At 36.0% G+C, this 24,546-nt stretch overlaps 1 protein-coding gene across 2 annotated transcripts in view; it reads left to right on the top strand.

Annotated features, from left to right (window-relative positions):
- Positions 1 to 24,546, top strand: part of DYNC2H1 (dynein cytoplasmic 2 heavy chain 1) — a 376,170-nt gene that overhangs the window by 33,464 nt on the left and 318,160 nt on the right. For both annotated transcript variants that reach the window (XM_004385852.2, XM_004385853.2), the window contains exons 21-30: positions 2,444 to 2,593; positions 3,600 to 3,805; positions 5,216 to 5,371; positions 5,456 to 5,570; positions 6,079 to 6,249; positions 7,690 to 8,072; positions 9,717 to 9,849; positions 9,952 to 10,069; positions 20,109 to 20,221; positions 22,778 to 22,897. In XM_004385852.2, coding sequence (XP_004385909.1) covers positions 2,444 to 2,593; positions 3,600 to 3,805; positions 5,216 to 5,371; positions 5,456 to 5,570; positions 6,079 to 6,249; positions 7,690 to 8,072; positions 9,717 to 9,849; positions 9,952 to 10,069; positions 20,109 to 20,221; positions 22,778 to 22,897 — 1,665 coding nt within the window. The remainder of the gene's footprint in view (positions 1 to 2,443; positions 2,594 to 3,599; positions 3,806 to 5,215; positions 5,372 to 5,455; positions 5,571 to 6,078; positions 6,250 to 7,689; positions 8,073 to 9,716; positions 9,850 to 9,951; positions 10,070 to 20,108; positions 20,222 to 22,777; positions 22,898 to 24,546) is intronic.

Below are 24,546 nucleotides of genomic sequence, written 5' to 3'. Positions count from 1 at the left end.
TTTGGAAATCATCTTTATATCCATGATACTTAAAGCCATGGGAATAGATTACACCATCTGGTAGACAGTAAACAGTAGAGGATCTGGAGAATTCTAGGACCAGAATCTGGAGAATTCCGAATTTTTAAGTACAAGCATAGGAGGAAGCAACAAATGATATTGAAAATGATAAGCTAATGAAGTGAGAGGAAAGCCACAGAACTGTAACATCACAAAAGCTAAGAGAAGAGAAATACATGTTGAATGTGGGGAACATTAAGTGTTAGTTATGATTAGATGGCAGTATGTGAGGCAGGGAGTGGCATGAGATAAATATAAACAGCTCAACAGGATCTAGGTCATGTGAGCCACATTAAGGACCTTAGGCTTGATTCTGTGATTCTTAGGCCGCACTGGGGGGTCATTGCTGGGTTTTAAGCAGCAGGATGTCAAAATTTGTGTTATGATGTGTCTCTTTTGGTAGATGGATTTAAGAGAGTGGGACGGGAGGCAGGTAATCTAGAAAACTAATGTCTTTGTGACTACCTTGGAGCCCTGGTAGCACAGTGATTAAGCATTTGGCTGCTAACCAAAAGGTCAGCAGTTCGAATCCACCAGCTGCTCCTTGGAAACCTTATGGGGCAGTTCTACTCTGTCCTATAGGGTCACTACGAGTCAGAATTGATGGCAGTGGATTTATGACTACCTTAGGTTCTGTTCATTTGTAAGAAATTAGAATCCTACTGTTTTTTCTCTGTTCTTACTGCTTCTCCTCGTACAACATGGCTTCTTAGTCCATTTACTTTTCTCTGTTTATCAGATAGAACAGATCCTGCCTAGGGATTGCAAACTGCTCATTGAGTTATATTTGGATTTCTTTTTGTCCATTTTATTATATGTGCACAATGGTTTTTAAAAAAATCTTTCAATGGATTTTATTGCTTTGTCGAATAGTAAAAGAACAGGTATTAACTATAGGGCACTTTTTTTTTTTTTTTTACAGTGCTTTAAAAGGCTTAGAATCAATTCAAGAGGTTTAACACCTATTGATCTATAACCTAGACTGTTTAACAAACTGCTAACTGTATACTACTCAGGGCTTTTGAGTTAGAAACCTTGAACACAAGAGCTTGATTTCACTTCTTTTTTTTTTTAAGTTATAATTTTTTTTATTGTACTTTAGATGAAGGTTTACAGAACAAATAGTTTCTCATTTAACAGTCAGTACACACATTCTTTTATGACATTGGTTAACAACCCCACGATATGTCAACACTCTCCCTTCTTGACCTTTTTTTTTTTTTTTTGGTGAAAATATACATAGCCAAAGATACACCATTTCAAAAACTTTTACATGCACAATTCAGTGACATCGATTACGTTCTTCCAGTTGTGCTGCTATTGTCACTTTGGATGAGGTTTACAGAACAAAACAGTTTCTCGTTAAACAGCACACGTGTTGCCCTATGACAGTTGTTAACAAACCCACTACATGTCAACACTGTCGTTACTCAACCTTGGGTTCCCTATCACCAGCTTTCCTGTCCCTCCCTACCTTCTAGTCCCTGTCCCTGAACTGCTGTGCCTCATTAGTCCCGTTTTGTTTTACGGGGCTGACCAATCCCCAGCTGAACGGTGAACCTCGGAGGTGACTTCACCACTAAGCTAAAAGTGTGTCAGGGGGCCATACTCTCGGGGTTTCTCCAGTCTCTTTCAGGCCAGTAAATTTCTTTGTATGTGTTAGAATTTTGTTCTATATCCTTCTCCAGCTCTTTCCAGAACCCTCTGTTGTGATCCCAGTCAGAGCAGTCAGTGGTGGTAGCCAGGCACCATCTAGCTGTACTGGACTCAGTCTGGTGAGGGCCTTGTTGATTTCACTTCTTAAGTTGTCTGTGTATTTTTTTTTGTGACTTTGCCTTGTCTATTAAGCAGGACAGTTTATTTATACTGCTAGATTGGAGCCCTGATGGCGTGCTGGTTATGAGCTCTGCTGTTAACCAAAAAGATCAGCAGTTTGAATCCACCAGTTGCTCATTAGAAACCCTATGGGGCGGTTCTACTCAGAATCAACTCGATGGCAATGGGTTTTTTTTAATACTGTCAGATTATCTAATCTTAGCTCTTTTAGAAACCTTTTTAGCATTTTCTTATGAGTAGAATATTTATAAAAAGTTTTGTTTTGAACAGCTATAATACTGTCTTTATGGATTCATAGTTTCACTTATAACTCATATTACCCCTTCTTATCCCTTTTAACCTCTGATGTTGAAGTGTTTTAGCTGAGCTTGTATATAATAAGTGAGTAGTAGTAGAAACTTTCCATCCAGGAATTTAACAGATTTTTCAAATGAAGAATCTTGATTTTAAAAAAGCAAATCATGAAACAAAAATTAAAATAAATGAAATCTTCGGAGATCTGATAAAAAGGGTTACTTTTCACATGTGTTATATTTTAAACCTTTAGATTTTGCCCTTATTTCAAGAAGCTGAAGATAAAAACAGACTTTTACGAACTGTGGCAGGTGGAGGTTTAGAAGCAATTAGTAATCTGAAAGCTAAGTGGGATAAATTTGAGTTGATGATGGAAAGTCACCAGCTTATGATTAAAGATCAGGTAAGAGCCTACGATGGAAGAACTTACAATGGAAACTTAATTTTCCTTACTTAAGATTTCTTGCTTATCTTTTTTCCATTATAGCTCAGGTATATAAAAAATTTATACTGCTGATGAAGTTGACCAACCTCAGTACTCTTGTACCAGTGATCATTTCACATGTTTTTTCTTCACTTCCTACCATAGCGAGAAGAAAAGGTCCCTCTGAAATGTAAACATTTCAGCCTTTCTTATTAATGGATTTATTATCTGCTACGTACCGCTTAAGTTGATTTCTGAAACTCATATTTCTTTTTTAATTACTAAATTAATTAGGATGTTAGTTTGACTATTCTAATAGAGATCTAAAATAATAATAGCTTAAACAAGTTTCTGTGTCAAGTTAGATTTCACGCTGATATGGCGCCTCTGCTTTTCAACTTTGTTAGGGGACCAGGCTCCTTCAATCTTGTTTCTCCACCATCCATTCCTGAGGTATTGCCCAAGATGGATTACTACAATGTTCACTTACCACCTAGTAGGGAGGGGAAAAAGATGAAGGGGAGGACACCACTCTACCTTTTCAGGGCACAGACTGGAAGAAGTACACATCTATTGACTAGATCTTAGTCCTGTGGCCTGCTGGCTGCATGGGAGACGAGGAAGTGCCCTTCTCAGTTAAGCAGCTGTAAACTCAGCTAGAAGAACCAGAAGTCACTGAGCAAACATTTTTATCACACCACTTTTGCTGATAGTTGTGGAGGATGCTGTTAATTACATGAATTTTTTTTTTTTTTAATGCTGATGTTTGAGGGTTGTCTATTGTTATTCTAAATATAAGGTCTAACTTATATCTTTGAATTATTTTATTGCATTTAAAATCAGTGGTTAAAAATAAAAATAATCTTTTGAAAAGCCGGCATTGATATTTTTTCACTTTTAAATAGAAAATACTGGATATAAAAAATGTGAAAATAAAGTGAGATTTTACTGTGCATTAAATTAATTAAACTGTATTGGCTTATAGATTGAAGTGATGAAAGGAAATGTAAAATCACGTCTTCACATCTACTATCAAGAACTGGAAAAATTTAAAGCTCGCTGGGATCAACTAAAGCCTGGTGATGATGTTATTGAAACTGGGCAGCAAAATACTCTTGATAAAAGTGCAAAGTCAATAAAAGAGAAAAAAATTGAGTTTGATGAACTTGAAGTTGTAAGAAAAAAGCTGGTGTATGTTTTTTTATTTAAAACTGTTAATGCTCATTTTTAAAAAAGTTTTGAATTTATATACCAATCTAGTAATTTTGTTTTATCTTTGTCTTGATGCCTTTCCTCTGAAACTTCGGCAGTTTTTAAAATAGAATTTATTAATTAGTGTTCACTCTATTGCTTTCTTAGAGGAGTTGTGGTTGGGTTATATAAAGATATTAAGAGAAGGGCAAATTCTTGGTCAGCCCTAGAAACAGAGTAGAAAGTTAAATTTACTAAAAAGTTAAATTAGGATATTGGAGTACTTGCTTTTTATGATCTCATCCTATTTTAAAATGGACTATATAGAATTTATGGAAAAAATTACTTTCAGAACCTCTGAGTAAAAAAATGAACCCAGTAGTAAAATGAATAAGAAAAAAGAGATTCCAAAGAAAAAAAGTAGGTTGTTAGTTTATCTTATAATAATAATTAGATTTGGACGTTGTTTTAGGTTTGGCCTCCTTAGGTAAGGACCCACCAAACAATTGCCTTCATAGGTAAGGTGAAGGTTTTAGTACCATGTTTATTAAATGGCATTACACTTATTAGACAAAGGATATCTTATATTCCAAAAGTTAGCCCTTTCAACTAAGAAGACTGTTCTCTTCTTAGATTAATCTACAGATTTATACAACCAAGAATATTTATATATTATATATACTGGATGGCACAAATGGTTAAGTGATTGACTACTAGCCAAAAGGTTGGCAGTTCGAACCCACTCAAAGGTGCCTCGGAAGACAGGCCTAGTGATCTGCTTCCAAAAGGTCACAGCCTTAAAAACTCTATGGAGCAGTTCAGTTCTGTACACATGGGGTGGCCTTGAGTTGGAATCGACTCGTTGGCAACTAACAACAACAACAACATATAAAGTATGGCTATGACGTATATGTATGTGTATGCATGTGTATATATGCATATGGAGCCCTGGTGGCGCCAGTGGTTAAGCATTCAGCTGCTAACCAAAAGGTTGGCAGTTTGAATCCACCAGCTGCTCCTTGGAAATCCTATGGCGGAGGTTTTACTCTGTCCTGTAGAGTCACTACGAGTCAGAATCAACTCAGCGGCATCAGGTTTATGTATTCACACAGACACACACAGACACACACATATAATGTACTTATTTATTTGTTTATATATTACCAACTCCATTTTGACTCTTTTGGAAAAAATGTATATTAATGAACTAGTAGAATCCAGACCTAAGTAGTTAAAATAAAATTCTCATGTAAAGTAGGCATAGTCCCCCACTGTCCACTTCCACCATCAAATACACACACACACACACACACACACACACACAAACACACCAGGAAAGCAGTTAAATAACTTAGTGGCATTTAACATTTTTCAAACAATCTAATAATATTTCAATATTTGTTTCTATAGTGCTGATTGCCATCATTTTGGATTAGAAGAGCCCAACTTCTCCCTGGCATATAGCATCTCTAAAGATATTGAGAGCTGTGCACAAGTTTGGGCCCTTTATGAAGAGTTTCATCAAGGATTTCAAGAAATGGCTAAAGAAGATTGGATTACTTTCAGGTTTGATTCAAAAACAATATTTAGATTGTTATAACTCAGTAGTGATTTTTGGAATGTGCATTTTAAGATGTGTTTCTGTTATAGGACTAAGACATACCTATTTGAGGAATTTTTGATGGATTGGCATGACAGATTAAGGAAGGTTGAGGAACATTCAGTAATGACTGTGAAATTACAATCAGAAATTGACAAATATAAAGTAAGATTGTTTTATTAATTTGGCTAATTAAAAAATGATGTTTTCAGCTTTTTGTGTCTCTTTTATTATGTAATAACTGAGCTGTAATTTTAGTTGATATATTTTTCAATTAATATTCCATTACATGAAAAAAATAAGTATAGAATAAACCATAGAAACTACTGTATTTTTGCTAGCAATATGAAAGAACAGTTATAACTGAGAAATTTATGGTTAAAGTTATAAATTGGAGTGTTTATAATCCTAGCACAACATGGGTCATATGCCAGAATAATAAAAATAGAAATATTTTATATCATGTTTTAAAACATGGTAAACTAAAATGGGAAATCTACATGTATTCATGAATAATAAAAAGTTTTGTATAATTCTGATTAAGAATATGATTTTAAGGTTGTAAAATACGATAATGAAGTGATTACATTAGTTAATGAAGTAATTAATAATTTACATTTTGTAAATTTATGAATATGTGTGTGCATTTGCTTTTTTCCTTCTTGATTAACAGATTGCAATTCCTGTCTTGAAGTATGTCAGAGGGGAGCATCTTTCTCCAGATCACTGGCTTGACCTTTTTCGGCTCCTTGGCCTTCCTAGGGGTACTAGTCTAGAGAAATTACTGTTTGGAGATCTGATCGGAGTAGCTGATACAATTGTAGCCAAAGCTTCAGACCTTAAAGTAAGTATCTTTTTTATAAATATCCCATAAATATGACCTTTGTTAGTATAAAACTTTGCTTCATATTTCGTTACTTGTATACAACAGTAAGTTAGATTTTTTCCTTCCCTTAAAGTAGTGACAAACCAAAAAAAAAAACCAAACCTGTTGCTATCGAGTTGATTCCGACTCATAGTGACCCTATAGCACAGAATAGAACTGCCCCACAGGGTTTCCAAGGAGCGACTGGTGGATTTGAACTGCCATCCTTTTGGTTAGCAGCTGAACGCTTAACCACTGTGCCACCAAGGCTCCAAAGTAGTGACAGTGTTCCATTATTACATTATTCTCTTGTTAGGAGTGCATCTGAATCTGTCTAACTCTGTGTATAGAAATATAGAAACAATGATATAAGACCCTTCGTTGAGAAAGAGAAAAGTATGAAATAAAAAGAGTATTTTTCTTTAAGAGGGAATCAGCTTTAATCAAAAAGCAAAGAAATATAAATCATTTTACATAAAGTAGTTTTGAAATCATGTGATATGTTATAAATTGAAGGTAACCAAACCAACTGCCATTAAGTTGATTCCGACTCATAGCGACCCTCTAGGACAGAGTGGAACTGCCCTGTAGGGTTTCCAAGGCTGCAATCTTTACAAAAGCAGACTGCCACTCTTTTTTCCAGCAGAGCAGCTGGTGGGTTTGAACTGCCGACTTTTTGGTTAGCAGCCGGGCGTTTAAACATTGTGCCACCAGGGCTCCCTAAAATTGAAGATAGGGGATACAGATATTCAGGGAGCTAAACCAAGAATGAAGTTGTTAACCAGGTTGAAAAAAGATCTCAGGTAAAAACAGAACTTGTCATAATTCTATCATAAGTGGCAGACTTCCTATGTTGTGTTTTCTGGCCGTTCAGTGTCTAAACGTAAGGACTTATGATGTCAGATTGTGTTATTTTCTTTCCAAAATGTAAATCTGTATGTTTGTCAATAATCCTGAAGCATATTTAGGTAATTATGAAAAATTATAAAGCATGATTGCAGTAGGAGAGAACGCTAGCTAATTGTTAATTATTTTAGATATATCAGAATTTACAATAAATTCTTCTCTTCCTTCCTAAAAAATCTTGACTTTTTGGTCTCCAAAGCTTTAAATAAGCCAGACTAGTTTTGCATTTTTCTATAGATGCTTTGAATTTTGTGTTTTTCTTTTCTTTTATAGAAGTAAAAAGAATAAAGCAGATGTTTGTATATGCTTTGACGGTGTGAACCTGATACTTAGTATCTGATATCCCTTGATACATTAGTTGATAATTCTGTTGGATTATATGTAAAATATACCTACTTAAATTGTTTTTGCTTTATAGTAAAAAGCCAGATAAAAACATATTTTCTTATAAAATACAGTTCTTACAGTTTACATATATGTTAATTAAATAATATGGATATTTTGTGTTAATAGGATTTAAATAGTCGGGCACAAGGTGAAGTTACAATCAGAGAAGCTTTACGTGAACTTGATCTCTGGGGAGTTGGAGCAGTGTTTACATTGACTGATTATGAAGACAGCCAAAGTCGAACCATTAAGCTGATCAAAGACTGGAAAGATACAGTAAATCAGGTTGGAGATAATAGATGCCTTCTTCAATCCTTAAAGGATTCTCCTTATTATAAAGGATTTGAAGATAAAGTGTCAATTTGGGAAAGAAAACTTGCAGAGTTAGATGAGTACCTGCAGAATTTAAACCATATTCAAAGAAAGTGGGTATATTTGGAACCCATTTTCGGCCGTGGAGCATTGCCAAAAGAACAGACACGTTTCAACAGAGTTGATGAAGATTTTAGGTCAGTGCAATTACTATATAAGAAATAGACATATATGACAATATTTATTCATTCATATCCTGTGGTACTTAATACTGCTAAATGCTTTTACATTATCTGTATCCTCTGTGTGTGGAAACTCTTTCTCTATTGGATCCTTCTGAGAAGCTGTTTTCTCTCATTCAGTCATTTATCTCTTGAACTATTTCTGTTTATTTTCTGTCTTTACTACTCTACCTAATATATATACTTCCTAAAGTCGTCAGTAACTTTCCAGTTGTAAATTCGATGGACATTTTAAATTCCTTCATTTGTAAGTAGTATTTAGTGGAGTTGAGCATTTTTTCTTTCTAGGAAAGTCACTTTCCTAGGCTTCTGATTCTACTGTTTTCTGCCTATCTCTCTGGTTCCTACTTGTACTTCCTAGTCTTCAGCCCTCTAACACTTTAGGTGTAGACATTCTCCAGGTTTCAGTCTTAGATTCTTTTCTCACCTGTATTCTCTCCTTAAGTGATCTTTACCCCTACGTTTAGCATCAGTTCTCTTTTATTTACCAAGGTCTACTAAATGTGTATATTCAGCCCATATTTATCTTCTGAGCTCCGAATCTACTCAACATCCTCAGTCAATACGTAGAAATGGATTTCATGAGCCACTTTCTACAAATCTTTTCTCTTTATTGATTCCTGCCTCAATAAATGGTACCACCTAATTGCTGAAAGCAGAACCATAATGGATATCTTTGACACCTCCCTCTGCCTCCACTCTCAAATCTATTAAGTTATCAAATTTTGCTGATTCTAACCTACTTCTTGTATCTTGAAAAAACACATTTTACATGTCTACAACTCCCATTCCAAGGTACTTTATCACTCATTTGAACTACTGCAGTAATCTCCTGACTTGCTCTTGCCGTGTCCAATAAGTTTTTCATACAATAACCAGCCAGATTAATATTTTTAAAATGAAAATTTCCTCACTTCTTTCCTTTACTCCTTTAAGTAAAACTTTAATATGGTTTCTCATTGCTCTAAGGATAATGATGAAAATAGTAGCTATAGGGCCCTCCATGATCTGCTTCTTGCCCATCTCTCTGGCCTTTTCTTGTGTTATTCTGCTTATTGCTTTAGTGACTCTAGGCTTTAGTTTCTCAAACATGCCAAGCTCCTTCCCAGGATCTTTTCTAGGAACTCTTCCCCTCCTACTCACTGACTTTTTTTTTTTTTTGTCCACTCATCTTTCAGTTTAAATTACTTCCTCAAGGAAGTCTTAGTTTAAGAGTTACCCTATTAGCCACTTTTACAATACTTTGTACTTTTCTTTCTTTGCATTTATCATAATTTTATTTAAGCATTTTACTGAGAAATTATTTAACATCCTTCTTTGTCATCAGGCCATTAGCTCCATGAGGTATGGCTTAATACGTATTTATTTAGTGAATGAATGAAATAAGAGAATGTGCAATATGGTTAATAAGTTATAAATGGTAATGAAATACTCTTAGTATTTAGCATTACTTTTTAGAAACATAATGATGTATTGCTGTTATAATAGTGTTACCTCAAGTAGCTTGGTTGAAACAGCCTAAAAAATAAGTCAGTACTTCTCTTTCAGCCAAAAAATTGTTATAATAAATGCAAAAATAATTTTTCTTTTCTTCTGCAGATCAATAATGTCTGACATCAAGAGAGACAATAGAGTAACAACGTTAACTAGTCATGCAGGAATCAGGAATTCTCTACTAACTATACTTGATCAGCTTCAAAGATGTCAAAAATCATTGAATGAATTTTTGGAGGCGTGTTTTTTTTTTTAAAACAATTTTTGTAATAAATTGTGAAGCATTTGATGTCTTTGTTTGAAAAGATAAGGGTCTTATTTTTATTTTTATGTTTATTAGGAAAAACGCTCAGCATTCCCAAGATTTTATTTTATTGGTGATGATGACTTGTTAGAAATACTGGGCCAGTCTACTAACCCATCAGTGATTCAGTCTCACCTTAAGAAGCTGTTTGCTGGTAGGATTCAACATTTATTCAACAGATATTTATTGCGTTTCATCTATATGTCAGGCATGATGTTAAGCTCTAGATGGACTACTGAATAAAATACAGATGCTACCTTCAAGGAACTTACAGCGTAGTGGAGAAGATAAGGTAGTAAGTTGACAAATATTATACAAGGTGATAATTTCCATGATCAACCTAAGTATGTGATGTTACAGCTGCATCTGTGAGGGCATTTAGCTCAGTTTTAAGATATTATGGAGAAAGTGACATCTAAGTTGAGATCTGAAGACTGTGTATGCACTCCTTAGCTAGCAGAAGAGTCGGGAGGCAAAGGGAATAGCCTGTGCAAAGATCTGGAGGTGAAGGAGAACGTGACCCCTTCAGTTTTATACATATTAAGTTTAAGGTCTCCTGAAAGACATCCAAGTGGAGATACTAAATAGGCAGAGAGATCTAGGCTAGGAATGTAGAATTGGGAGCCATCTGTATATAGATAATAATTAAGCTATAGGAATAGATGAAGGTGAAAGTGTAATTTACTGTTGTATGCTTCAGTGAGACTGTTGAGTCACTTTAGTTGGGTATTTTTTTATGGCAAATAGAATAGGTTTGTTACAAAAATGATGATTATTATTTTCTCAAAATATTTCATTTGTTTGGAAAAGAGGTATATTTTTCCAGTTAAGAAGTAAAAAAAACTTCATCATTATCACTTATATTCAGGGGTCAGCAAACTACAACCCATGGGCCAAATCTGGCTCACTGCTGGTTTTTTAAAAGTTTTATTGGACCACAACCATGCTCATTCATTTATGTATTGTCTATAGCTGCTTTTGTGCTACACATTACAGAGTCAAGTAGTTACCACAGAGGCTGTATGACTTATAAGGCTACAATACTTTTTATTTTATTTATTAATTTTACTGTGATTTAAATGAAAGTTTACAGTTGAAGTTAGTTTCTCATACAAAAATTTACACACAAATTGCTATGTGACCCTAGTTGCTCTCCCCATACTATGACACCACCACACTCCTCGTTTCCACCCCGGATTCCATGTGTCCACTCGCCAGCTCCTGTCCCTTTCTGCCTTTTCATCTTGCCTCTGGACAGGAGCTCCCTATTTAGACTTATGTATCTACTTGATCTAAGAAGCATACTTTTCACACGTATCATTTTATGTCTTATAGTCCAGTCTAATCTTTGTCTGAAAAGTTGGCTTCAGGGATGGTTTTAGTTTTCAACTAACAGAGAGTCTGGGGGCCATGTCTTCCAGGGTCCCTCCAGTCTCAGTCAGACCATTTATCTAGTCTTTTTACTAGAATTTGAGTTCTGCACCCTACTTTTCTCCTGCTCCATCAGGTACTCTCTGTTGTGTTCCCTGTCAGGGCAGTCATTGTTGGTAGCCAGGCACCATCTAGTTCTTCTGGTCTCAGGCTGATGGAGTCTCTGGTTTATGTGGCCCTTTTTGTGTCTTGGGCTAATATTTTCCTTGTGTCTTTCATGTTCTTCATTCTCCTTTGCTCCAGGTGGGTTGGGACCAATTGATGCATGTTAGATGGCCTCTCACTAGCTTTTAAGACCCTAGATGCCACTCACCAAAGGTGGGATGCAGAACATTTTCTTAATAAACTTTGTTATGCCAGTTGACCTATAAGTCCCCTGAAACCATGGTCTCCAGACCCCCGCCCCTCCTACTCTGTCCCTCGAAGTGTTTGGTTGTGTTCAGGAAACTTCTTAGCTTTTGGTTTAGTCCAGTTGTGCTGACTTCCCCTGTAGCGTGTGTTGTCTTTCCTGTCACCTAAGATAATTCTTGTCTACCATCTAGTTAGTGAATACCCCTCTTTCTCCCTCCCCACCCTTGTAACCATCAAAGAATGTTTTCTTCTGTGTTTAAACCTTTTTTTGAGTTCTTATAATAGTGGTCTTATACAATATTTGTCCTTATGTGACTGACTGATTTCGTTCAGCGTAATTCTTCCAGATTCATCGATGTTATGAGATTTTTCACAGATTCATCATTGTTCTTTATCATTGTATAGGATTCCATCGTGTGACTATACCATAATTTGTTTACCTGTTCGTCTGTTGATGCACACCTAGGTTGTTTCCATCTTTTTGCTATCTTCAACAGTGCTGCAATGGACATGGGTGCATATATATACATGGGTGTGCTTATGTCTATTCGTGTGATGGCTCTTATTTCTCTAGGATATATTCCAAGGACTGGGATTGCTGAATCATGTGGTATTTCTATTTCTAGCTTTTTAGGGAAGTGCCAAATTGATCTCCAAACTGGTTGTACCATTTTACATTCCTGCCAACAGTGTATAAGTGTTCCAGTCTCTCCACAACCTCTCCAACATTTATTATTTTGTGTTTTTTGGATTAATGCTAGCCTTGCTGGGGTGGGATGGTATTTCATTGTAGTTTTGATTTGCATTTATCTCAGGCTAATGATCGTGAGTATTTCCTCATGTGTCTTGTTAGCTACCTGAATGTCTTCTTTGGCCAAGTGCATGTTCATATCCTTTGCCCATTTTTTAATTAGGTTATTTGTCTTTTTGTTGTTGAGGCTTTGCAATATCTTGTACATTTTAGAGATTAGACCCTGATTGGATTTGTCGTAGCCAAAAATTTTTTCCCAATCTGTGGGTTGTCTTTACTTCTTTGGTGAAGTCTTTTGATGGGCATAAGTGGTTGATTTTTAGGAGCTCCCAGTTATCTAGTTTCTGTTCTGGTGTTTGTGCATTGTTATCTATGGTTTGTATTCTGTTTATGCCATGTACTAGGGCTCCTAGCATTGTCCCTATTTTTTCTTACATGATCTTTATCATTTTAGATTTTATATTTAAGTTTTTGATCTATTTAGAGTTAGTGTTTATGCATGGTGTGAGGTATGGATCTTGTTTCAGTTCTTTGTAGATAGATATCCAGTTATGCCAGCACCATTTGTTAAAGAGACTGTTTTTCCTCAATTCACGGACTTTGGGCCTTCATCAAATATCAGCTGCTCATAAGTGGATGAATTATGTATGGATTCTCAATTCTATCCCATTGGTGTACGTATCTTTTGTTGTACCAGTACTAGGCTGTTTTGACTACTGTTGCGGTTTCTTGCAGTAGTGTCTTGTATTTTTCTTTGTATAGGTCTTTTATGTCTCTGGTTAGATTTATCTCTAACTATTTTATCTTCTTGGGAGCTATTGTAAATGGTATTGATTTGGTGATTTCTTCTTCGAAGTTCTCTTTGTTGGCGTAGAGGGATCCAACTGATTTTTGTATGTTTATCTTGTATTCTGATACTTTGCTAAAATCCTCTGTTAGTTCCAGTAGTTTTCTTGTGGATTCTTTGGCTTTTCTGTGTATAAGATCATATCAGCTGCAAATAAGAGATACTTTTACTTCTTCTTTACCAATGTGGATGCCCTTTATTTCTTTTTCTAGCCTAATTACTCTGGCTAGGACCTCCAGCACAATGTAGAATAAGAGTAGTGATAAAGGGCATCCTTGTCTGGTTCCCGTTCTCAAGGGGAGTGCTTTCAGACTCTCTCCATTTAGGATGATGTTGGCTGTTGGCTTTGTATAAATGCTGTTAATTATGTTGAGGAATTTCCCTTCTGTTTCTATTTTGCTGAAAGTTTTTATCATGAATGAGTGTTGGACTTTGTCAAATGCCTTTTCTGCATCAATTGATAAGATCATGTGGTTCTTGTCTTTTGTTTTATTTATGTTATGGATTACAATGATTGTTTTTCTAATGTTGAACCATCCCTGCATACCTGGTATCAATCCCACTTGATCATGGGGAATTATTTTTTTGATATGTTGTTGAATTCTATTGGCTAGAATTTTGTTGAGGATTTTTGTGTCAATGTTGGTGAGGGATATTGGTCTGTAATTTTCTTTTTTTGTGATGTCTTTACCTGATTTTGGTATCAGGGTTATGCTGGCTTCATAGAATGAGTTCGGGAGTATTCCATCCCTTTCTATACTCTGAAATACCTTTAGTAGTAGTGGTGTTTAACTCTTCTCTGAAAGTTTTGTAGAATTCTCCAGTGAAACTGTCTGGACCAGGGTTTTTTTTTGTTGGGAGTTTTTAAATTATCCTTTCAATCTCTTGTTATAGTTTATCAAGTTGTTCTGTGTCTGTTTGTGTTACTTTAGGTAGATATTATGTTTCTAGACATTTGTCCATTTCCTCTAGGTTTTCATATTTGTTAGAGTACAATTTTCTATAGTATTCTGTTATGATTCTTTTAATTTCAGTCGAGTCTGTTGTGATATCGCCCATCTTATTTCTTATTCAGTTTATTTGCTTCTTCTCCTGTGTTTCTTTTGTCAGTTTGGCCAACAGTTTATCGATTTTATTTTGTTTCAGAGAATAAGCTTTTGGTCTTATTAACTCTTTCAATTGTTTTTCTATTGTCTATTTCATTTAATTCTGCTCTAATTTTTATTATTTGCTTTCTTCTGCTGCCTGAGGGGTTCTTTTGCTGCTCTCTTTCTATTTAAATTGTAAGGTAAATGTTTTGACTTTAGCTCTTTCTTCTTTTTGGACGTGTGCATTTATTGGTATTAATTGACCTCTGAGCGCTGCTTTTGCTGTGTCGCAAAGGTTATGGTAGGATGTATTTTCATTCTCATTTGATTCTATGAATTTCTTTTTTCTATTCTTAATTTCTTCTATAACCCAGTAGTTTTTGAGCAAGATGTTGTTCATTTTCCATGTGTTTGATTTTTTTTCCTTGCTTTTTCAGTGATTGATTTCTACTTTTATGGCTTTATGGTCAGAAAAGATGCTTTGTAATATTTTGATGCTTTGGATTCTGTTAAGGCTTACTTTATGGCGTAATATGTGGTCTATTCTGGAGAATGTTCTATGTGCGTTGGAAAAGAGAGTATACTTGGCTGCTGTTGGGTGGAGTGTTCTGTATATATCTATGAGATCAAGTTGATTGATAGTGGCATTTAGATCTTCTGTGTCTTCATTGAGCTTCTTTCTGGATGTTCTGTACTTCACTGAAAGTGGTGCATTAAAGTCTCCTACTGTTTTTGTGGAGCTGTCTATCTCTCTTTTCAATGCTGTTGGAGTTTGTTTTATGTATTTTGGAGCCCTCTCATTGGGTGCATAAGTATTTATTATGGTTATGTCCTCCTGGTGATTGGCCCTTTAATCATTACATAGTGTCCTTCCTTATCCTTTGTGGTGGACTTTACTTTAAAGTCTCTTTTTCAGAGATTAATATTGCCACTCCTGCTCTTTTTTGATTAATGTTTGCTTTATATATATTTTTCTATCCTTTGAGTTTTAGTTTGTTTGTGTCTTTAAGGTGTGTCTCTTATAGGAAGCATGTAGACGGATCATGTTTTTTTATCCATTCTGCCACTCTCTGTCTCTTTATTGGTGTGTGTAGTCCATTACATTCAGCACAATTATTGATAGGTATGAGTTTAGTGCTGTCATTCTGATGTCTTTTTTTGTGTGTGTTATTGACCATTTCTTTGTTCCACTTAATTTTCTTTGCTGAGTCATTTTTCTTTATGTATTTTCTTTTCATCTTTTTCATTGTTGTTGATTTTGTATTTGCTGAGTCTTTATGTTTTTGTTTTTTATTTTGATTTGTAGGGTTCTTAGTTTCCCCTGTGGTTACCTTAATATTTACCTCTATTTTTTTACATTTAAATCAGTCTTTTATTTCTTTATATGCCCTTGACTTCCTCTCCATATGAAAAATCTATGAATACATTTTTTAGTCCCTCTTTTTTGTTTTAATATTGTCATCTTTTACATATTGACGTCTTTGTTTCCCGTTTCAGCTTTGATTTGTTTTTTTGTGTTCCGTATCTGAGCTGATATCTGGTTGCTCTGTCCTGTGTTCTAGGCTTATTTTCCCATGTTATTGATTTTCTAACCTTTTAGTATTTCTTGTAATTTTGGTTTGCTTTGTGCAAATTCCCTAGACTTCTGTTTATCTGGAAATGGCCTAATTTTGCCATCATATTTAAGATACAGTTTAGCTGGATATATAATTCTTGGCTGACAGTTTTTTTCTTTTAAGCCTTTATGTATGTCATCCCATTGCCTTCTTGCCTACATGGTTTCTGCTGAGTAGTCCGAGCTTAGTCTTACTGACTTTGTAGATGACTTTTTGTTTATCCCTAGCCATTCTTAAAATTCTATCTTTATCTTTGGTTTCGGCAAGTTTGATTATAATATGTCTTGGTAACTTTCTTTTGGCATCTACCTTGTGTGGGGTTTGGTGAGCTTCTTGGATGGATATCTTCTTATCTTTTATAACATCAGAGAAGTTTTCTGCCAACAAATTTTCAACAATTCTCTCTATATTTTCTGTTATCCCCCTCTTCTGGTACTCCAATCACTCATAGGTTATTCCTCTTGATAAAGTACCACATAATTCTTAGCGTTTCTTAATTTTTTAAAATTCTTTTATCTGATTTTTCCTCAAATAAGTTGGTGTCAAGTGCTTTATCTGCAATCTCACTAATTCTGACTTCCATTGCCTCAATTCTGCTCCTGTGAGTTTCTATTGAGATGTCTAATTCTGAAATTTTATTGTTAATGTTCTGGATTTGTGTTTGCTCCCTGTATGGATTCTTGCAGCCTGTTAAATTTGTCATTATGTTCTTGTATAATCTTCTTAAGTTCCTCTATTTCTTTGTCTGTGTGTTCCTTGCATTGTTCTGCATTTTGCCTGGGCTCCTTCCTGATGTCTTGAAGAGTTCTGTATATTAATCTTTTGTATTCTACCTCCGGTAATTCCAAGAAGTTCTCTTCCTCTGGAAAGTGTCTTGAGTCTTTTTTTTGGGCACTTGCTGAAGCCATCATGGTCTGCCTCTTTATGTGATTTGATATTGACTGTTGTCTCTGAGCCATCAATAAGTTATTATATTTATTTTATGTTTGCTTACTGTGTCCTAGCTTCTTGTTTTGTTTTGTTTTGATATGCCCAAGTAGGCTGCTCATGTGAGCTAGTCTGATTATTGATGCCTTTGAAGTTCTAATGTCCTGTCACCAAGTGGTTAGATCTGTTTCTAAGTATGTGAGCCCAGGAGTCCATTTACTTTTCTTGTATGGATTCAGCTCAGGTGTCCAGGTAGTCGGTCACCAAGTGTGTCATGTAGGCTCTAACCTACAGTCCTAGATGGGCAGGGGTGATTGGTGTAGGCACAGGTATCTGGCTGCAGTAGGGAGTCACACACTAAGCTAAAGCAGGGGGCTAATGGCTGCTCCTGAGTGTCTGGGAGAAGAGCATGTCTCTGTTCCCTAGAGCATGTAGGTGGGTGGGTTTTGCAGCTGGACTGTGGGCACCCAGTGCTGTTGACTGGAAGGACTGAGAGGCAGCACTTATTCTTGGACCCCTGTCACAGGTAGCTAGGTGGCGTGAGTGGAGCCACCAGTCCTCCAGCCCCTGATTTAGGTAGGTGAGGACCTTGCTTAATGGGCAGAGCAGTGTCAGATGTCATGAACCTGCCATTTCACCATATAGCTGATACAGTTGAAGTTAGGCTTCAGGTATATACCCTGCTGTACTGTGCTAATAAGGGCCTATGCTCTTGAAATGGGCCCACATAGGAGTATGCAGGGGTGAAAGGCATTTAAAGTCCATGGACCCCTTATGCCTGTGCCTAGGCAAAGGAGCCGCGCCTACCCGAAGTTCTTGCTTAGGGGGCCTTGCAAATTATTTATTCCTGTTTATTAATTTGTTCCTTCTCCAAGGCCGAGAGAATGGCTTAGGGTGTGTAACAGGTCCTTACTTACGGCCCAGGGGACATGGCAAAGGCTGAAGCCAGCCTGGGACCCAGTGCAGAGTGGGGAGGGGGCAGGTAAATGGGAGAGAGGTTTTTCCCAAAGGGGGTGTTTTTTGATCTGTTTGATAGGTTAGATACATGTACTTATCTTTTGCTGACTGAGCATTGCTTTTGACTGATTCTGGAGGCTTGAGTAGACTCTCTGCCACTTGGTCTCTCCCGATGTGGAAAACATGTCCGGAGCGCCACTGCTTGCCTCACTGCGTGTGCCGGCTGCAGGGTGCCAGTTCCCACTGGGTCATGTCTGGCAACTCTTTGCTACTTCTGAACCATCTGTCCCTCTCCCTGCTGCTCAGTTCGATTTACTCCACTTTGCCTTTGATGTTCAGGGCTTCTAGATTGTCATATATAGTTGATTCAGTTGTTTTCGGGTCTTTGTTGTAAAAGGGACCACAGGAATCGTTTGACTACTCTGCCATCTTGGCCCTGCCTCCAGGCTACAATAGTTAATCCCTGGCCCTTTACAGAAAAAATTTCCAACCTCTGTATATTTGAAACTTAGGGTGCTTATATCTGAAACTGTGATTTGGGCTGTGGAGCTCCTGAAATGAGAAGGCTGCAGTAAAGCCCTGTCTCTGCTATTTATTAGTCGGTTTTTAGTTTACCTCTCTGAAACTTCGTTTCCCTCCTTTAAATTGGGAATAATAACTTAAAGTATTTTTTTGAGAATGAAATGAGTTAATATTTTCAAGTTTTTTTTATATACTATAAAATGACATGGAATTTTTGCGGAAAAAAACCTATTGCCATTGAATTGATTCCGACTCATAGCAATCCTGTAGTACAGAGTAGAACTGCCCCACGGGGTTTCTGAGAAGCGGCTGGTGGATTCGAACTGCCAACCTTTTGGTTAGCAGTTGGGCTCTTAACCTGTATGCCATGAGGGCTCTAGATTTGGGGAAAGGGAAGTCTTCTTTGCCCTCCCCTTTCTCTTATCTTTTTGTCTCATACCTAAATACTGTCTGTAATGATCACTGTTCTTACTACCATGTCTAGGACATTTCTTACTATTTTAAACATAAACTTTATTGACACATGATTTACATGCAATAAAATACTCACATTTTAAGTAGTTTGCTGAGTTTCAGTAAATTTAAGTACCACTCCAATCAAGATATGGAACATTTCTATCAGCCAGAATTTTCCCTCATGCCTCTTTGCAGCTATTCTATCCCCCTCCTGAGATGTACCCCTCTGCCCCTGAAACCACTGATCTAATTTCTATTATTATAGATTAGTTTTTAGAACTTCATATAAGTGGAATTATCAGTATGTATTCTTATGTATCATTTGCCTCTGGCTTCTTTTTCTCAGCATAATGTTTTTGAGATACCTGCAACTGTATTTGATTCCTTTTTATTGCTGAATAGTATCCCATTATTTGCATATGCGACAGTCTGTTCACCCATTCACCTGTTAATGAACTTTTGAGTTGTTTTCAGTTTTTGGCTATTAGGATTAAAGTTGTTATGAGCATGTGTATACAAGTATTTGTTTGAGCCCTGGTGACACAGTGGTTAAGCATCTGGCTGCTATCTGAAAAGTTGGCAGTTCGAACCCACCAGCCGCTTCACAGGGAAAGATATGGCATTCTGCTTCCATAAAGATTTACAGCCTTGGAAACCCTGTGGGGCGGTTCTACTCTATATTATAGGGTTACTGTGAGTTGGAATTAACTCTGCAGCAGTGGGTGTTTTTTTGTTATTTGTTTGATTACCTTGAAGTTCTTTTGGGTATATATCTAGGAGTGGAATGATGGGTCATATAGTAAGTGTATGTTAAACTTTATAAGAAACAACCAAATCATTTTCCAAAGAGTTTGTAACATTTTACATTCTCACCAACAGTGTATGAGAGGACAGTAAGTTCTTATTGATTGATACTCAGTAATTGATTAGGTTGCCTGATATTCTTTGTGGAAAATGGTGAGAATGAATGAATAAATAAAAATTTGTAAATATACTATAAAACTATCAGTGAACCGTGTCATGTTATTAGGTATCTACCTGTATGAAACATTTGATATTTATGATAAAATTATCCATCAAAAATTGATTTTTTCCTCAGGAGGATATTTAAATACTAGGGACACTACTATGTATATAATATGGCATACGTTATAATCATATTATATATTATGTGGTATACATATATAGTATCTAATCATTGTATCTTTAATTCTTTTGCATTTAAAATTATTGTTTTTATATTACAGGTATTAACAGTGTATGCTTTGATGAGGAATCAAAGCATATAATTGCAATGAAATCTTTAGAGGGAGAAGTTGTGCCTTTTAAAAACAAAGTTCTCCTGTCAAATAATGTGGAGGTAAACAATTATTTTTCAAGTGTGAAAAAAAAATTCTTTGATCTTTGTATCAAAAATAATTTAGCCAGTTTAAAGTTAATTAATTCAGGCCTTTAAAAGAACTCATCTCATACCTTAAAAAGTGATTTGTTTTGTTTTAATCAGAGTGTTTTGATCGTCAAAAGAATATGGATTTTTAGTCTTTGAAAGGGAGCATGTAATAATGAGAAGATCCTTGGCTTTGGAGTTAAAAAAACTTAGATTTTTTTCTATTGTGCTTTAAGTGAAAGTTTACAGTTTAAGTTAGTTTCTTATACAAAAATTTATACACACATAGTTATATGACCCTAGTTGCTCTCCATATAATGTGACAGCACACTCCTCCTTTTCACCCCGAATTTCCCATATCCATTCAACCAGCTCCTGTCTCTTTTTGCCTTCTCATCTCACCTCCATTTACTCTCACGTATCTACTTGAGCTAAGAAGCACACCCTTCATGAGTATCATTTTATGTCCCATTGTCCAGTCTAATCTATGTCTGAAGAGTTAGCTTCGGGAATGGTTTCAGTTCTGAGCTAACAAAGAGTCTGGGGACTATGTCTTCTGGAGTCCCTCCAGTTTCAGTCATACCATTAAGTGTGGTCCAAAAAGATTTTAATCTTAGCTCCATATCTTATTAGCTGTGTGAATTAGAGCCTCAGTTTTCTCATCTGTAAAATGGGAAACTTAATGTCTATTGCAAAGAATTTCTTTTGGAGATTAAATGAGATAACTATATTTAAGTACACCATATAGTGCTTGGGATATAAGTATTCAATAAGTCTTTGTTCTCTTTTCTCTTTAAAATATAAGTTATATACCATATGATTTAGGTGAACAACTACAATTGAAACTAGTGTATTTTTGGAACAACTATTGATTAATTGGTTCTGTAGGACTGGAAGTGAACTGATTAAAGGTCTGTTACAGGTATTTAGCTAAAGCCAACCAGCAATAGGTTGTATCACATTGAATTGTAATTTTCAGGTTACAAAATGATATTCCTGAGACAAATTCGGGGCCATGCATAATGCCTAACAAAATGTCCAGTCCTTGTTAGGTCTCAACACTTTATTGGATGTTGAATACATAATCAGGCAATTGTAAGCATAGAAAGTTTGCTATAGCTCTTGGGTTTGGTGAAGTTTTTTGTTTTAATTGTTTTCTTTTCTAGTAATTTTGTTCAGAACAGATGAATAGAGGGAGAAAGAGGTTAAGTTTCAGTAATTGAGCTAGAGCAGTTTTGCCAGCAAAGGAAATGCTGGAACTCTGCAGACTGTTGTGATGATTAGCTGAATAGGTGACTCTGTTGTCTCACTCTGAGAGACAGTCTCACTCTAGCTTTAATTGCTTTTGAGCACAGGTTCATGATATTTTTAATGCTGGAACGTTCTCTGCAGATGAATAAAAAAGCTAGGACTTAGAGTTCATTTCAAGTAAGTAATGATGAAAGGTTAAAGATTGTACCTTTTGCCCTGATGTTTTATTGTAAATGAGTCAGTCTTTTAAAGTTATTAAGTAGTGATTTACATATATTCATTGTTATTATTTATCAGTAATTATTATTTTAACTTTAATTAACTTTTATTATTTTAGCTATAATCAAGTACTTGGAAGAATATATTGTTTTGATTTTGAAGCAAAATTAGTTTTGTTTAAAGAGTCAACCCAATCCTCAAATAACACAGTTCATCCTGATGAAGCTGTTCTTTCTGAATATGAGGTCACCAGCATAGCATGGGAAACCCTGGTGATGTAGTGGTTAAGTGCTACGGCTGCTAACCAAAGGGTCGGCAGTTCGAATCCACCAGACACTCCTTGGAAACTCTGTGGGGCAGTTCGCACTCCTTGGAAACTCTGTGGGGCAGTTCTGCTCTGTCCTATAGGGTCGCTATGAGTCGGAATCGACTCGATGGCAACGGATAGCATAGCATGAGTCACAGGACTTAGTCAGCCACTTTGACTGTAGTTTATTGGCCTAAATCTCTAATTTGATTTATCATGATAAAATGAATGGTTTACTTTTCAAATGTTTAAATTTTATGTATGTGTATGTATATATGGTGCCCTGCTGGTGCAGTGGTTAAGAGCTGCGGCTGCTAACCAAAAGGTCGGCAGTTAGAATCCGCCAGCCACTCCTTGAGAACCCTATGCGGAAGTTCTGCTGTGTCCTGCAGGGTCGCTATGAGTTGGAATTGACCCAATGGCAATGTATTTATGTGTGTGTGTGTGTGTGTGTATAGGCGTATATATATACACACATATGTGTATATATAGCAATGATACTGTTAGCTAACCACAAATTTGGGGGTTTTCACACTTACCATTACCCTAAGAGATGAAAATATTGTTCTTTTCAAGTTATTTAGATCATTTATTAATAAAATAAAGTATTATATCCCTTATAATACATTTTGGGAGTTTGGGAGATAATAAGAAATTATAATCATCCCTCCTGAGATAAAAGAGGAGGGCAGTCAATAGATTGTGTATTTGTTTTATGACTTGTGTATATTATTTTATGATTTTATTTTCAGACTTGGTTAAATGATTTATCCTTGGAAATGAAAGAAACTTTGAAACAGTTGTTGAAGGAATGTGTTACTACTGGGAGGAGTTCTCAAGGTGCAATTGACCCATCTCTGTTCCCTTCACAGGTAAGGGGGCTTATGTACAGAGTATATAGGTAGGCATGGTGTCATGGGAAGATCCCTGACCTAAAGGTCAGGAGGCTTAGACAACTAGCATCTTTATTTTCCCCTTATCTAACAGTTAAGATGTACAATAATGCTTGACTTCTGGGTCTTAGTTCTCTCAAGTATAAAACGTAGGAGTTGAACTACATGATGGTGAAGTTCTCGTTTAGCTCCATTAGTCTGCTGTAACTCAGATGCTTTCAAGCAGAAGACATGCTGAGATCTAAGCAACTAAGGCCAGTGATGAATGGAATTGGGGGAAGGAATCAAGTATGTAGTAGCTTCCTAGTTCTAGGTGATTAGTCCATCATTGATGGAGAGGCACAGGAGCTAAACACTACCTCCATACCTTCCACGGAACTGTCCAAAAGGTTGGAGCTGACAGGAACTTAGCATGGTATTAGCCTAGGTCTGAAATATAGTCACAGTACTGAACTATAATATTGGCAGGGAAGTTGAGAACTAGGCCACTTGGTGAGTTATAGAGTTGATGCAGCTCAGTGTTAATAGGAGCTCATACCTGGAATGCTGCATACTAGATATATGTTTGTTTTATTGCTGACTGGGACTAACCCTACATCATGATGTAAGTCATCAACAACTTTAGTTCTTAGGGGCTGTGGAAGGTAGACATTAAGATGTTCTGTGGTTTCTCACAGGACAGTCTACCCAGCAGCTTTCAAAGTTATTTGTTTTTCAGATTGAAAAATTTAGTTGCTTTGGGAACAGAGTTTTAATGTTGCTTCTCCTAAAGTATGAGAAATTAAATAGAAAGCTTGAAACTCTTTTAGATTCGTAGCTATTTTATCACTGATGTATTTTGCACATTTTAGCGTTTGCAGTCAAACTAAAATGTGTTTAAAAATCTTAAGTTCTTAGCGAAAAATAATCATCACTGAATAATCAATGCCATTGCAGAGTCAGAGTTCACCTGCTTTATTACCTCTGAAAGTGTTTACTAATACTTTGCCAACTTCCAGATAAGATACAAGTTGACTTACAATAAAAGACACAATGTAAAAAAAAAAAACATAAAAATAAGAATTGCATAATACACCTACTCCTCACTTATTGACTCTCATTATCCAGCATTTCACATTTATGGCAATAGTAAGAAATCTATTTTACTATTTTGCACATTAACAATGTACATCTGTCAGTAATAAATGCCAAGGTATGAGGCGAGAGTAACGCTGGCTGTGATGGTTATGGCTTTGTGTCAACTTGGCTGGGTTGTTTATCTTTCGGATTTCTAATTGTTGTCTTTGTATAATTTCTAGTTGTGAATTTATTTTGGCATTTTGTTCCGGCATTATTTTCCTTAATTCTTCCAATTTTTTTTCTGTATTTTCCATGAATTAGTCTATTTTTTCCTCATGTTTGTCAGCTTTTTGCCTCAGCTCTTGGAGAATTGCGAGTATTAGAGATTTGAATTCCCTATCAGGTAGTTCTAGTGCATTGTCTTCCACAAGAGAGTCATCTGGTGTTTTATTTTGGACGCCTACTGGAACCATCCTGTCCTGTTTTTGTAAATGTTTAGATATTGTCTGCTGTTTTCGGGGCATTCAGTGGTTATTTTTCTCATTTATTGATTGTAGATTTGTTTGTTT

This window comes from Trichechus manatus, unplaced genomic scaffold, assembly GCF_000243295.1.
Source record: "Trichechus manatus latirostris isolate Lorelei unplaced genomic scaffold, TriManLat1.0 scaffold00148, whole genome shotgun sequence".
Classification (NCBI taxonomy): Eukaryota; Metazoa; Chordata; class Mammalia; order Sirenia; family Trichechidae; genus Trichechus; species Trichechus manatus.
Note: the sequence above shows the minus strand (reverse complement) of the source record. Positions and strands in the feature narration are given on the sequence as shown.